The sequence below is a fragment of the Anguilla anguilla genome, chromosome 2 (genome assembly GCF_013347855.1).
Source record: "Anguilla anguilla isolate fAngAng1 chromosome 2, fAngAng1.pri, whole genome shotgun sequence".
NCBI classification, from domain to species: domain Eukaryota; kingdom Metazoa; phylum Chordata; class Actinopteri; order Anguilliformes; family Anguillidae; genus Anguilla; species Anguilla anguilla.
Window position 1 is genome coordinate 47,965,585 of NC_049202.1, and position 15,108 is coordinate 47,980,692.

Sequence of the window (15,108 nt, forward strand, 5' to 3'; positions counted from 1 at the left end):
TTTTATTTGATAGGAACAACCGCAGCCACACATCATACATTTATTTAAGAGCACAGGCTGGGGAAAACAGTTCTGCGCAGATTTTGTCTGTGTAGACCCCATGGGTCACAGTTTGCAATGTTCTACATCCGAGAGGGCACTTAAATCTGTTACTCACCTGCAGGATGATGCACCAGTCAGACTGGCACTTGACGTCTTCACAAGGCTGGAACATGCCCAGGGTCACACAGTTCAGGAGAATGACCAGCATGCTCACATGCTCGAACCAAGTAGGCATGAGTCAAGGAGAGATACAGTGCAAGAGACAGTGGCAGTCAAAATGGCAGCTAGAGCACTGAGGGTTTTTGCATGCTTGAGTTTCCGTCCTGCCTGGTCAAAGATGAACAGCACGATGCTTCTCATTAATTACGCATTTTCCAGACTCCCCAAGCGAGCTTTTTTTTTAGGAATTGTTGAGCAAAAACAAAAGATGATGAGAAGATGAGATGATACCACCCTCTTCAAAGGAGGAGAGCCAAAACAAAAACAGACTGATAATTAAATCTTTTTGATGTATCGAGAACATGGGTGCTAAAGAACTCAAGACAGATGAACAACCAATTTCTATTCCCCAGTCATTTTGAATTTTAATTAGAAAGTTCTGACAGAGTATTGAAAAATGGAAAATATGACTTTACACAAGGACTTACATAGTCATTTATTTGTATTCCTGTACTTGGAAATTGGATTAGTAGAGCCTATAAATCGAACACATCTGAGTGTACCCAATATAGTTTTGTCAATCAGTTGTGATAGTGTGCAAAAATACTGTGGAATTATTTAGCAAAGCAAAATACATCATACATAGAACATTAATGCTTTTTTAAAATAATTTATTTTATTTTATAATCAAACTTGTTGAGCTCCCACTGCAACCCTTCCTGCCAACGTCAGGAGGAGATGACTGACACGTGGCTCCTCTGAATCACATGATGCCTATCTTGCTTCTATTAACACTGTAGATGCACCACCAATTATACGCATTGTTTCCTTCATACACAGCAGACAAAATGACTTGCCTCATTCTTTCTGTTCATAACCAAGGCCACTGTGCCATCATTCTTATTGTCCAGTTCTGGCTGTGTCTTCAGTGACTCATTGACTGTTACTGCTATTGATATGCACTTCTTGTGATTTAGAGTTTATACATGATGAGATTCATGGCATGATATTCATGCAAGCACTATGGTGCCTGTTAGGTTACAGGTACAAACTGGCACCCCTTTAGCCTCTACTGCAACTGTAACTGCACCATTGACTGCATACAGTACAAAGCAAATTATTTACATGCACAGTTTAACAAACATCAAGTGCCTCCCATACAGTCTGTCATGTAAAAGCACGCTGTTTGAGCTGCACAGATGTAAGGAGAGACTGCCTGACCAACCATGTGACACCTCAGTCACCTGCAGGCAAGCTGGTGGTCCATGTGACTGCTTCCTGGTTCTGGAATGAGTTCTAATCCTGCTGGGGCTACCGCCTGTGTCTGTAAAATCGACCAGATAGCCCACTGAGCCTGGGATGGACTTTCTCCTCTCTTTGAATCCCATCCCTAAATCCACAGCTATTGCTATGCTTTGAGCTGTGTGGCTGCACATGCAGCATTGATTGTCAGCCTTACACAGACAGAAATGCACACAAACACACAGATACAGAATATGACAGAGAGAGTGTAAGTAATGGGGGTGCTGACCTTTCTCATTAAAAAAAAATCCTGGAAGCCAACTAGCATATTAGTATTTTATGCTAATCCAACTCATCAGATGTGGCCATTTGCTGCAGAGACTGCTCACCTGGCCTCCACCTGGTGCAGTTGGAAAGGCCAATTTCCCAGCACCGCCTGGCCAAATGGTTCAGAAAGAAATTAACCTCCAAAAATGTACATACAGGCTTTAAAACCCTGTGCAGATTAAAAATGTTTATTGGGAGTACAGCATTAAAAAAAAGAAATCTCATCAACAGTATGAATTTTCTCAATAAATGGCATCTCATAGCAAAACAAGGTACTTCCCACATACAGTATATTTTTTTTTCACTGAACTCCTTCCATTCCACCACTGCTGCATGTCTCTTATTTTCTCAGCCTTCATGTACCATACGTTCATTTGATGGTTCTGCACTGCAGAGCAGGAGAATACAAGACAGGCGGAGGCTCCCGTCAAGAAAGGCAGCATCTGACAGCGCTGACTGCGGAAGAAGTCACTTTAGGGTTGGTTTGGAGGGGAGGCTGGTGACACGTGATGCTTTGCCACCATCTCAAAATCACCATTGTAGGAGGTCACAATTGCTGGTATACACTTGACACATGTCCCACTGTTCCAGCGCCTGGCCCAACACCGTGTCCCATCATGACCCTGCACAGAGATCGCTCCTGTCAAGACAATCTGTTCTCTTCCCTGAGCCTGAACTGAGGAGACCCGGCACACAGCCAATCAGAAAGCGGCCTTCAGCTCCCATTATTTCACTTCACTCTGCAGTGAGCTTTGAAGCATCTACACTTCATCCTTCAAGGGGGATACAAGCTTTCTCAAGGCTAAAACAGCAAGCTTGCAGTTAGAGCGGAACCAGCACCACATGTTTTATACATGGCCTACTTTGTTATTAAGTGGTGCATATTATAAAGCACATTGTGAGCTATCCATAGACACAAATTTGAGTAGAATGGCAGAGACTAATTATGAAAGCCATCACAGAGAGGCCTGATTCGATGTTTCCACACTGTGTCCCTTTCACCAACTGTGAATCCTACAGCACCTTTCTGAGGTTATCAGGAACAAAATGCGGTATGGATCTTTTAACTTTTAAGTCATGTTATGTCTGTATGAACCACATGAAAACAAGACAGAGGAATAATAAAACACATTGCAAAAAGGCATTACCAAGTCTCTGCTTTAGAGGAAAAGAAAGAAGAGTCCCAAAGAGCTTGAACATTCAGTGACTGCAGTGTTAAGCCTTCACCTACAGGGCTGGTTCTCAGCCGCCTGCTTATAGAGAACAATATGGATGATCTGTCATATCGGTGCTGATAAAATGGCGCTGCAGGCTGTAATCCACAGGTTGGTGTTATACGAAACACCAGGAGGGTGTTTCACACAGGCCTAACATCCCTAAACATTGCACAATAAACTAAAGGAGTCTTTTGTTGGTAAATTATGACACAGGCTACAGAAAGTGAGAGAAATACACAGCTCCTGAATGGGGTGAGAAGCAAAAGAACCTTGAGGGACATAAGTCACACAGGAGCTGCTGCAAATTCCGATCCATGTCCAGAAAATAAATCTATTTTCCCTTCAGCCATTTGCACCCACACAGCTTAAGCTGCCCCTGGGCCAGGACCGCCCCCCCCCCCCCCCACCTCTTTTCGTTCCCATTAATCTACCACTCTCCATGCCATGCAGAAGCAGGGGTGGACCTCAGGCCCCAGGCAGAATAATTGACACAGATGAGCGGAACGATGACACCAGCTTCTCTAAAACAACACAAATAACTTTTATATGGAATACAATTTAAAAGAAACTTGTGGCCTTTTGGGAGAACAAGACTGGGAGCGTGCCAAGCAAACAAGCAGTGCCATGCCGTGATTTGGTGTGTTCTTGGTACATTACATCCAGCTAAAAACACTTGGGGCTACTTTTCCTAAAGATTTGTTGACTCTAAGCTGAGATGAGTATCAATCTCCAGGTGGACACACACTAAATCATACCTGTAAGGTAATCTATCAATCCCTCTTTAGAGAGCAGCTTCAGGTTCTCCACAAAGATTGCTGGTTTTCTTTAAAATGAATCCCTCTTTCCTCTGAGGTCTCATAGCCAGCAATTTCCCTTTCAACCACTGTGGACAATTATGAATGTTTTTCCCATCCTGCTTGCTGATGTGTGACCATTTTGTTTAGTCTGGGAATGATCGTTGTGTAGATTTTATGCTTCTTTCATACAGTGGGAGGAGTGGGAGAATAAGCACACACATTCCTGTGGATTTGCAGGACTTTCAATAATTCGCTGCTATTATTATCTGAAATGTATCTATTAAAGAATAAGCCCCTTGAAATGACACATCTTGTTTTCAAGGGGGGCCCTATTAGCTGCTGAAGTATGGATGATACCTGCCTTGTCTTCAAAAGCTGCATTTAAAGAAAAACAAGATTCCTAACATGTGATTCTGATTTTTCCCAGAAACATCATTGAATGCAAAGGTACAAATAACTTGCTTTTTTGTAAGATAAGTCAGCATTATAGCACTAAGCACAAAAATGAGTCTCTTTTTACAGAGGACAAATATGACTGATTTTGATTTTGGTTTGATGTTTGTTTTTATTATGCATGCATGTTCAGTCTGCTCAAGATAAAGCCAATGCCGGTGAATTCTGAAGTGATGGCTTAATTATCTCTGAGGTGGTAATTAGAAAGGCTGAAGCTGAGGGCTGGGAGGAGAGTGGGAGGAGAGTGGGGGGAAGACTCCAGGGATATTCAGGAGGTCATCACTACATGTACCGCACTGCAGGGACAGAACACTTACGAAACCCTCCTTCAACACCAGTGACCTTTCTGCTCAGCAAATTTCCCAATCTTACAGTGTTCCTTGACATCACGTCTTTTGTTAGGATCTATCCATTATGACTTAAACATGAGTGCAGACAGCTGTTTTTAAATTTTTGCCAAAACGCTATTTGACTGTGCAGCACGGACAAAGGTCTCATTAGTGACGTGACTTTGTTTTCTGGAAGGAATAAATTTCCATTCTTTAAGAAAACAGGTCTGACCTCACTGGCAACATGAAGCTGTTGAGAGGCTGAGAAGTAGGACAAACCCATACACTTTGAGAACAACACGGTTAGATTACCCTTGTCTCTGGTGACCCTTGGGCTTGTGGCACAACCTGGGTCTTTTAGCCAGGATGTTCTCCCAGTTTGTAAAAGGACAGGAACATATCCTCTAACTGAATGATCTATAATTAAAGAGTGAACATGTGACTCAGCACTATGTGAACAGCACTATGTCTGGGAAGTTGGCTTAACCCACCGTAGACCATGCATGGTTACTTCTCATAAGAGCACTGCAATGATCGGACCATGTCGCCCATCTTAACTTGTTATTTTGCATACAAAATAGCCCATGTCAATAACGATGAAGAAATTTGTGATATGACAGCCAGCCGTAGATGTAATAAATGCAATCCATGGTGGGGAACAGGTAGCTAATATAGCTGACTGCGTTATGCACAAATGTCCACATTAGCTGCGTATTAATGCATGGCTAAAGAATATCTGCATTACCCACATTTTGTAAGGACAGCACAGAGTATATCTGAGAAACAGAGAAAGTGAACAGATGAATATGTGATGAGATGACAATGCCTCTTCAGTGGCCTTGTTGAATGCTTGGAAACTGAAAACTGGAAAATGAACCTTGTTTCATTCTAGTTTCTATTCGAAGAGACATTGCCAGGTGATGTTCCCTAACACAGTAACCACCGGAAAGCTAAATTGCGCTGAAGAAAATATTTCACCAGAGCCCTGTTTAAAAAGATGGAACTATAGGTCACGTCCCTCAGGTCTTAAACAGCGCTGTACTTACGCAGGTACCTCAGTGTGTTGTTTGCATTGTGCTTTCGACACGGGTCTTTGGTTGCTCTGGGCTGTCGCTAAGGTGATTCATTGAAACTGTGTCAGTGGAGGGAGTCTCCACTGTCTGCATCTGTGACGTTCACAGAGAACAAGGCGCCAGAATCTCTATCTTCTTTCATGCTTTACAGAGTTATGTTTAAATAGTAAAATGTATATTTGCACTGGGGGTTCTATCTACTTATTGACATCATAATAATGCATCATTTGTTGGCTTTACTGCCTAGCAGAAGCCAGCCTTCAATATCTAATGAATATCCAAATGTACATAAGCTCCCAGAGATGTGTTATTGCTTTTCTGTTATTCATGCCTCCTGCTTCTATTTGGAAGCCCTTTGCTGATGTAAATTTAATGACAGCATCATGATGCCAAATTATTCTTTTTAGTTTGCATCACTACTGCACAAAGACATCACAGGCAATGTCAGGAGAGACTTGTTATAAGTCTGATACATCTTCCACTGAACACACTCAATAGCTTGTTTTTGTTCACAATTTGTTCAGATTGTTATTTTTCTCACTAATTGTGATTCATGTGGCCTATTTCTTATATCTATCACTGAAAACCTTGAAACAACTGGTATATAGTCATGGCATACTAACCTTAACCAAAAATTATCCAGTCAACATTCAATCTAACATGGGGATTTTTTCTGTACATTTTAATGTATTAATTGTACTTTATTTACCATTATAATGCGTGTATGATGACCAGAGTCATGATAACCATAATCAGTAATACATTTATTCAACAATAAAAAATTTCCTGGGTCAAGAAAATCTAATTAGACCTTAAATTGGATAATAGTCCAATCACTTCTTCACAGTAACACATATTCCATTGCAGAATGTATTGTATATTTCAATATGATCTGGCTTTATCTCTGCATCTGATATTAGATTATACCGAAATATCCTTGAAAGTCACCCTCAATAAATATAAGCTGCATTCAGCTCTCAACTCAAAGGCATCTCATAAAACAGACACAAATTTTACAGCTGTCAGCTCAAGACTCACTGTCTTGGCAGATCTCAAAGACATCACAGGGCTCCTCTCTGCTGACTCTCGGTGCAAAGAATTGGATTAATTGTCCAGCACCTGCCTGGGAAAAATGGATTAATGAAGCCATCTCATTGATTAAATTAGGGAGACTGTCACAGCCTGCCACCTAGACGAATGCGCCTCTCTGACACGGGGTGACTGGATCAGGAACACTTTATCATCAGGTAACCCATCGGGTCCAAGCGCTCACGCACTTTTAATATGATTTGTTCTTATCCCCTCAACTAGGAAGGTAAATTCCTGAGATTTGAATGTTTCCTGGCTTGGGCTCCCTCAACATGGGGGCAGGCGTCCAATCCTCACTTTATAAAAATTACAATTCATCTTCATCTCAGGCATCTTTTGTCAAACACAGTTAAGTGTGAAGTGGTGTGTAGAACCATCTAGAATTTCCCCGTAAAGCAGGACCCAAGCTACGCTCAGGCTTTAGACTTTTATGCACGACATTGTGATGCTGCCATTACTGAACCACACGTTCTGCAGCACTCTGCATAAAGAGGATCTCCTTAATACAGTACTTTGGCTGGCAGCTATTTTTCATGTGTCAGCATATTGCTGTATTTCTGCCATAACAATACACGCATATTAAATGAAAAGGAGGCGTCGATGACTCTTCTGGGAGAAAAAGCAAAAACAGGAGTAGCGTTTGGCTGAACATAGTGTAACAAATATGTAACGCTACAGAATAAATTTGTTTTATATCGACCTGTTCATTACACCACACATGGCATCTCACAAAGCAGTTTTACTGGGTTCCATTTTGTAATACCTATGCAATTATTCCTTTAAAAATGTTCCAAGTTCCAACTTATTCAGATTGACTGGATAATAATATGTGAAAGTGACATGTACCCTTGGGGCACTTCAAATAAATTATACAGCCAGACTTATTCCATAACAACTGGAGTGTGCAGTCTGTCCATAATGAGAATTTCTGAGGAGAAACAAGTCCTTCAACTAGCTTGCATGAGACTGGCATGTGCTTTAAGTGACTTTCGCTAGCATTTGCGCATGAGCCACAACTTCACCATTTTACTGTGCAGTGCTGTCACTGAGACAGGCTACACACCATTGCTTTGCCACATCTGCGCTCCCAGAAACCATGCTGATTATGTTAAAACTACTATTATCTCTTCTTAATCAGGACAATATGCAATCTCTTATTCAATTAACATTTGGCCAAGAAAACCTTGGAGCAAAACCAGTTACAGTGCAGAAAAGAGAGCAATGCAAATATGATTTAAACGTCTTTAAGTGTCTCCAGAAGCGAATCTTTTATGTGGAACGGAGACAATGACTGCCATATTGTGCAGAAAACAGCTGGAGGGGTCAGCAGGGCAGGACTGATGGGGAATATTATTGGACTAGCTTGCATTTAGTATCTGGGAGGTATCTGAGAGCCATGCCATTTAAAAAAATGCTCTCTTCGCATTAACAGTTAGAGGATACATTTAATTCTGAGCAGTCAACATGCTGAATTGAATGGCCCCCGCTGCTGGAGTGAATCCCTGATTTATTCTGTTGGATTCTGTGACAAATTGACACTGCCAATATAATACAGTATCACAAGTGCTGGCCAAAAATCAGTAGAGCTGGAGTTGGCAGGCAATTGACAGTACTGTATACGTCAATGACACTGGAAATGACAAATAATTCCTTTTAAGTTATACATTTGGTTCTTCAGCAAAAAAAACTCTGCTGTGTTTTTAACAACATTTAATATTGAAAAATTAAAGTATGGTTAATGGATAATATAAAAGCACTACAACATGTATCAACCTTATTTTTTCATACAAGTATTTATATAGGATTTTCAATACCTTCAGTAGTGAATTTGATACACACAATTCTTAGAGATAGCAAATGGATATGAGTGGATGGATTTTTAAAATATATAAAAATTGAATATTGTTAAACCATTGTTCACTGCACTGATGGTGTATTAGAAGAATTCTGGAATTCTTCCAAATGAAGACAGGGAACACTCTTAGTAAACATGGGCCATGAAAAACAGGAATGGATGACAGGTGCAGTGATGTCCCTTGCGGTGTTGAACTGGCCTCCACATCCAAGATCCAATTAATCAAATTGTTTCTATGTCGGAGGGAAAGTGGAAGTCCATTGTCACCGTTCTGAAACTCAATTCTTCAGCTAAACAATACAGCAAGCAATTAAAAAAATACACACAGATGTTGTACTCATGTCCTCGTGATGCTGCCCAAGGCCCATCTGCTTAATTTTCCTTATTTCTAACATGACTGCAATGAAAAAGAGAAAAAAACAAGCACGGCCATGCCCGACTTATCCCTCCAGTAGCCCACAGAATGCATGTGACTCAGACATTCCCAGGGCCCCGGGGCGGGACTTTTAGGGAAAGTATGTGAGAATCTGCAGACTCAACTTTTGAGTGCCCTGAAGTGCCCGGGAACAGGGTGGCATCTGGAGGCATTGGCTGCCTCAGCTGGCTCAACTCCGACATGGTCGTCATCTCTAATGCACTGCAGTGTTTACTCAAGTCACGGCAAATGCAAGGAGACACGTCCCAAGTGAAACCCGTCTGCTGCGCCCTTGAACTTAGTTTGGTCCTTTCGCTAGACTGCTGCAGTAAAATCTAACCATGAAAGCAGACATTGAGAGGAAATGCAAATGCGTTAAAGGAAACCGGAATATGTACAGCAATAAAGAAAGATGAGGGCCACTATGTCATATTGACAGGAGTATAACCTTGAAGCCAGTTTCTGAAATTCAAAGAAAGTGGTATCCCAGATTTAACAATCCTGTCCCAAACGTGAATGAATAGAGCCTTTTATTTTTATAGCACTGAACCAAGTGAACCAGTTTCCAGGGTGAGCCATACAAAGTTACACACAAAATTATTTTTTAGAATGATTAACACAACTTAAGAATGTGCTCTGACTTAAAGTGTGAAGCACAGCTAACATCTAGAATCAGATGAGCCACAACTGCTGTACCCAAACTTCTGCCTGTAGAGGACGAAATAATGTGAAGCATTTTGTGCATGCCAGTCAAGTGACTGCCCTGTTGGGGGAAAAAAAATGCTTATGCTGATAGCTGGTAACCACCAACTAGAGTTAGAAGCTGGTAACCAGCTAGATCTGGGATTGTGAGAACAGCAGCCAGCTGAGGACCAACTAGAGCTAGGTGGAATAGCTGGAGTCGAGTTCAAGCAAATTCACCAAGTATGTTAAATCTCAATAGCAGTCAAGAAAACTACACCTCAATATATATTTGCAAAGTTTATTGTCAAGGTTTGAAATGCCAGAACTAAGTAGCAGTTTTTCTTCAAACAAGCCACAGGCACAAAGCTCTAAAACACACAGAACTAAATGTGCGAAAATATGCAACTCAAGATTAATATCAAAACTAAGAAATATCATTGAAATGTGATTCATTGAACCGAAATGACTAAGCTACAGAATGAATACTTGTGTCTTTATGACAGAAAATTGTTCATAGCATAATCAGATCAGCATTTTGATGTCATCATCACATTCATTTTATGCTGTACCGTATTTCCAAATGTGATTTTATGCTTGATAATATGTTGGCAGTACCACTAAATTGGCTTTTCTTTGTGTTGGCATTGATCTGTATCTGGCAATAAAATTGCAGTACAAAGCCTTATCTATCATATGTGTATAGTCTGCACCACTGAATATACTAAGATAAATCCTCCTTTAATTAGGCAAACAAATGTTCTACATCTAAATGAAAACCAAACACTATAAGCTTGTGATCAACTGAGGGAAAGAACTTAAACATATATTGTTCCAATTAGAGATTAATGCAAATTTATCAAACTGAGCGGCTTCACTCATGAAATTCAGCAAGCTGGTTGCCAACTCTTACTGGCATGCCTAACTGGTTCATCAGTTCCATGAAGCTTGTCTGCCAGTTAAAGCCAGCTCAACCAGGCTGGTAAACAGACTCAGCCAGGCTTTTTTTTTCATTTTGTGCCCACCACCACCCCCCATGTAGGAGGTCAACATTACTATGATACAATCCATGAGCCTTGAATTTCTATGTGACCCCCCTCTTGCCACAGGTTGCAGCCTTCCCCTCCCCAACTCACACCACCAACCCCCCCCCCCCCCCCCCCCCCCCACCAACCCCCTCCCCCTACAAGTGGCATAGAAAAGCATAATAGCGATGATAGCAAAAAAAAAAAAGACTGTGATACATAGGATGACGAAGATAATAATAATAATAATATATAATAACTGAATAAAAGAGGCTATGACCTAATGTACTAATACTAATTATATTATGAATGAAACTTCATGGTTCAACTCATCTTTGACCAACTTGACCAGGCTGGTACAAAAGCCCAACTTAACTCGACCAAGCTGGTACTTTACACCAGCTACAACCAGCTTGACCAGGCTGGTACACCGGCTAAAACCAGCTGACCAGGCCGGTACACCAGCTAAAACCAGCTGACCAGGCCGGTACACCAGCCCAGCTCAACCAGGCTAGTAGCCTACACCAGTCCAGCTCTGCCAGGCTGGTGCTAAAACCAGCTGACCAACTACAGTACATTTCGAAGCTGGTCTTAAGATGGCCTTGGCTGGGATTTACACCAGGGTGAACTTGGGCCTGCAAAGATCTTACTGTCAGTGGTTATTCATTGTGATTCAGGTGTTCAGACTCAGGGTACAGTAAACCAACTGCGTCTGTGTTAGCTTCCCTGAATCTTCGGCTGTCTAGGGATATTCAGAAAATCCTCTCTCTCCCAGGACAGGACGTTTTGATGATGTTTATTTTCTCAAGGTGGATGATTTCAGCAACCCCTGCAAAAATCTCCTCTTCTCCATCCTGTTTGATAAAGTCTGTCAGCAGAGTTCCAAAACATGCTCACTTGCCCTGCATCTTATATAAAGTATTCAGTTAGATGGTCTTTGTACAAGTGCATTTAAAAAGGCACCTTCTTAGTACTGTAAGGAACACAGTCGTGCATTTTGCGCATTTGAAATTCACACAAACCAAAGCACTTGCAAATAACTGGATTCAGTTATGCAAGTGATCCAATTTCTTAAAGTGAGCTAATCAGAAATTTAAAATCTTTCATGAGAAAAGAAAGTCAAAACTATCATTATATTTGCTGACAAACATAGTCAAATGGCTGTCAGTGACCATAAAAGTAGAAGCAGCATTAGCCTTAATTTTCTGTGCTCAAATAAAGCTTGATAAACCATCCTATGGCTTAACAATTCTATGCTTGATTAATTTATTGCTCACCAGCAATACACTCACAGCATGATAGCAGGAAATGAGTACTGAAGCTTGCAATGAAATTCAATTGAGGAACACACACATATTTGTTTAATTATGCTGTCCTCTGGAGAACTGAGTGACAAGCCAAAAGCAGAGGAGGAACTGGAAGGAGAGGCAGATGTCAGCCACATGAATTATCACTGGTCACCATGTGCATGAAAGGACAACAGGAGCTGCCCCTTTACTCCCCCTCCAATACCCTGAAAGTGCATGTCTTCAGAACCCTTCAATTAACGTGTGAGATTAATTGGAATAAAAATAATTAGCATCCTGGGGTGGGTAGACGTTTAAATTGACTTTCTGTACCAAGTGAAAACCAGGCTCATTAACGTGCCAACAAAAACTGAAAATGCAAGGGACACTCCTGTTGACAAACAAACCAGATAATGCCAGTGTTCTCTTGTTAGTGAACCTGCTCATAAAATATCACTTGCGTCTGACATCATTATGCAGTTTCCTGGTTGCTAAGTAACAGCTGGGCAGTTTTTCAGTGCAGAGTCCAATGGGCTGCCGGCAGACACAGGCAAGCCGAATGATTAATGTGGAGCAAAGTGAGGAGAAACACAGAGTGACACTCAATTACTGCCTTTCTGAATAACTACCTGGGATCTGGCTGACAGAGATAACACTCAACAACTAGCTCTCTCAGCTAGATAGTCCTTTTATGGAGTTGTCTAAAGACGGGTTACGGCTTTCTTTAATCCACTCACTGATTAGAAGTCATGTTGCTCACAGGAAGTATGCAGCACAGATGAGAACAGTATTGTAATTAAAAGACAAATAAATCAGATTTCCACACTCAAGTCGGAAATACATATTTAAGTAAGCACCAATGCGGAAAAGGTTCTGTAAGAAAAATGAAATAGCGTCTACACCAAATGGAGCGTCTCTAAGGACATTCACAGACATTCCTTTCTTTCTGGCTCGACTACAAGATCAGCATTAGATCTGAATCTCCGGTTAATGTCAGCAGACCTTCATATCAACATGACTAAACTCAAATGTTGCCTCTTGACAAAGAAGCACACAAGCCATTCTGGTTGTAACCGAGCCACATGTAAATCCAACAATAGATTTGTTTGTAATACAAAACTATTTGCAACAATAGACGGCAAGCACCTTTAGCCTGACAAATGATATATCTTTTAAATGCAGTTAGTACACTCCTAAATTCAATGGGCAAGTGCATTGTCAATAAGAAAGCTGTATATATCAGTTAAAGCTAATTAAACTGTATGCCTGCTTGCCACACATTTTAAAATCACTTTGATGAGAGAAAGCTTAATGAACTCTCATTAATCAAAGGGGATAGATATTAAAGTCTCCCTAGAAAAGGGATTATTAAAAATCTTCTCCTTGCTCGTAGTGGCCAACCATATTTTACTTCATCTCTTATTGCTGAATGTCTCATTCTTTATACATAATTAATTTTTATTTTTCTAAAAGACGCTCAATGGCGTAACCTCCTGGCAGTCACTTCCAGGCCATAACGTTTCTATTTAAATTCTAACCCAAAACCTGTTCAACAATCCCTGTATTGTCAGCTCTGAGTACTTAGTGATCCCCTTAACCGCAGCCCAGAGTGAACAGGAGGGATTCATTATGGTCCCCGTAAATGCATGGATTTGGTTTAATTACTCCTGTATTGGTGGTGGCATTGGGATGAATAAGCAGGAAAAACAGAGGTGTCTGGGGCTTTGGAACAGGGATACAGAAACAATCTCTTTCTACTGCCTTTCAGCGCAGGGACAATAAGCACATCCCTTTATTGTGTCTTTATTGTGTTTTCCTGGTTCCGCAGCCAGTGTGAATTAGAACCCCGCACAACTCAGCAAACACATCACAAGCAAGTGTAAATGATCGACCCCAGTGAGAGAGAGAGAGAGAGAGAGAGAGAGAGAGAGAGAGAGAGAGAGAGAGAGAGAGAGAGACAGAGAGACAGAGAGAGAGAGCGAGAGAGAGAGAGAGAGAGAGAGAGAGAGAAAAGCAATTAAATTCACTTCCGTTTCCTCTGTCTCCATAGGAACCCCCTCTCTCTGAGGGAAGATGATAGCCTTGGTCTGCAGTACTCAGCTGAGCCCTTCCACCTACCCACATGCCTCAGCTGCGGAACGCATTTCATAAGCGCAAGTAGTTATCATTGCACTGGACTGAGATGAGGACCTTCAGGCTGATACTTCAGAATTGAAAATGTTTAAATGTAAAAATTACAGTTTTTCTCATGAATAGAGAAGCATAGGTCTATTAAATAGAAATTCTCAAAAAGAAAGTATTTTCAAATGGCGAGTTATTCCCTGCTTCACATGTTGTGCCTGTACTTGTACTAAAAGTCTCAGAGATATGGCACAGTATGCCTTATCTCAGCACAGCTCTGTCCTGACTGATTGTGTGACTGTGTGGCAGTGTTCCTCAGCATTCACAGGATGCTTCTGCCTTCAGCCACTGACATGCAACTGATATCAGACCAATGACCAATGAAAGAGACCATATACAACAGCTCAGTAATCCCCTCTTATGTTCAACCAACAATCAGCAAACTCTACAATCGCTTCATCTACTGCACCAGGTCCCCTATAAAATCCCTACAAGATCAGTATGACTGCATCATAGTAACCAACATGTTGCTACTAAGAAAAAGACCATTGAGCAGAGGGTTGAAACTTATCTGGTGAGCATATCTGGATCAGAAAGAAATCTGGCATAGAAGAGACTTAAGTGGAAGACCCCCAATGCCCTATGCACCAGTGCACTGGAATTGAGTTAGTGAGATTTATCTGGAACATGGGATGAACACACACACACACACACACACACACACACACACACACACACACACCATTTGTGTATTAACACAGGTACATTCCTATATATATAATATTATATATGTAGGAATATAACATACATATTTCTACACGGATCACCTGACATGGATGTAAATACCCTCAAATTAAAGCTGACAGTCTGCACATTAACCTCATATTTATTGTTCCATTGCAAATCCAATGTGCTGGAGAACAGAGCCAAAACAACAAAAATTGTGCCACTATCTCAATACTTTCACATTTAATACAGTACAAACATAAATCTATAT

At 41.1% G+C, this 15,108-nt stretch overlaps 1 protein-coding gene across 1 annotated transcript in view; it reads right to left on the reverse strand.

Annotated features, from left to right (window-relative positions):
• The window catches only part of LOC118218207 (voltage-dependent T-type calcium channel subunit alpha-1H-like), a 103,263-nt gene that overhangs the window by 49,138 nt on the left and 39,017 nt on the right, over window positions 1-15,108 (reverse strand). Inside the window, exon 3 of the mRNA XM_035400708.1 lies at window positions 158-269. Within this exon, the coding sequence (XP_035256599.1) occupies window positions 158-269 (112 nt within the window). The remainder of the gene's footprint in view (window positions 1-157; window positions 270-15,108) is intronic.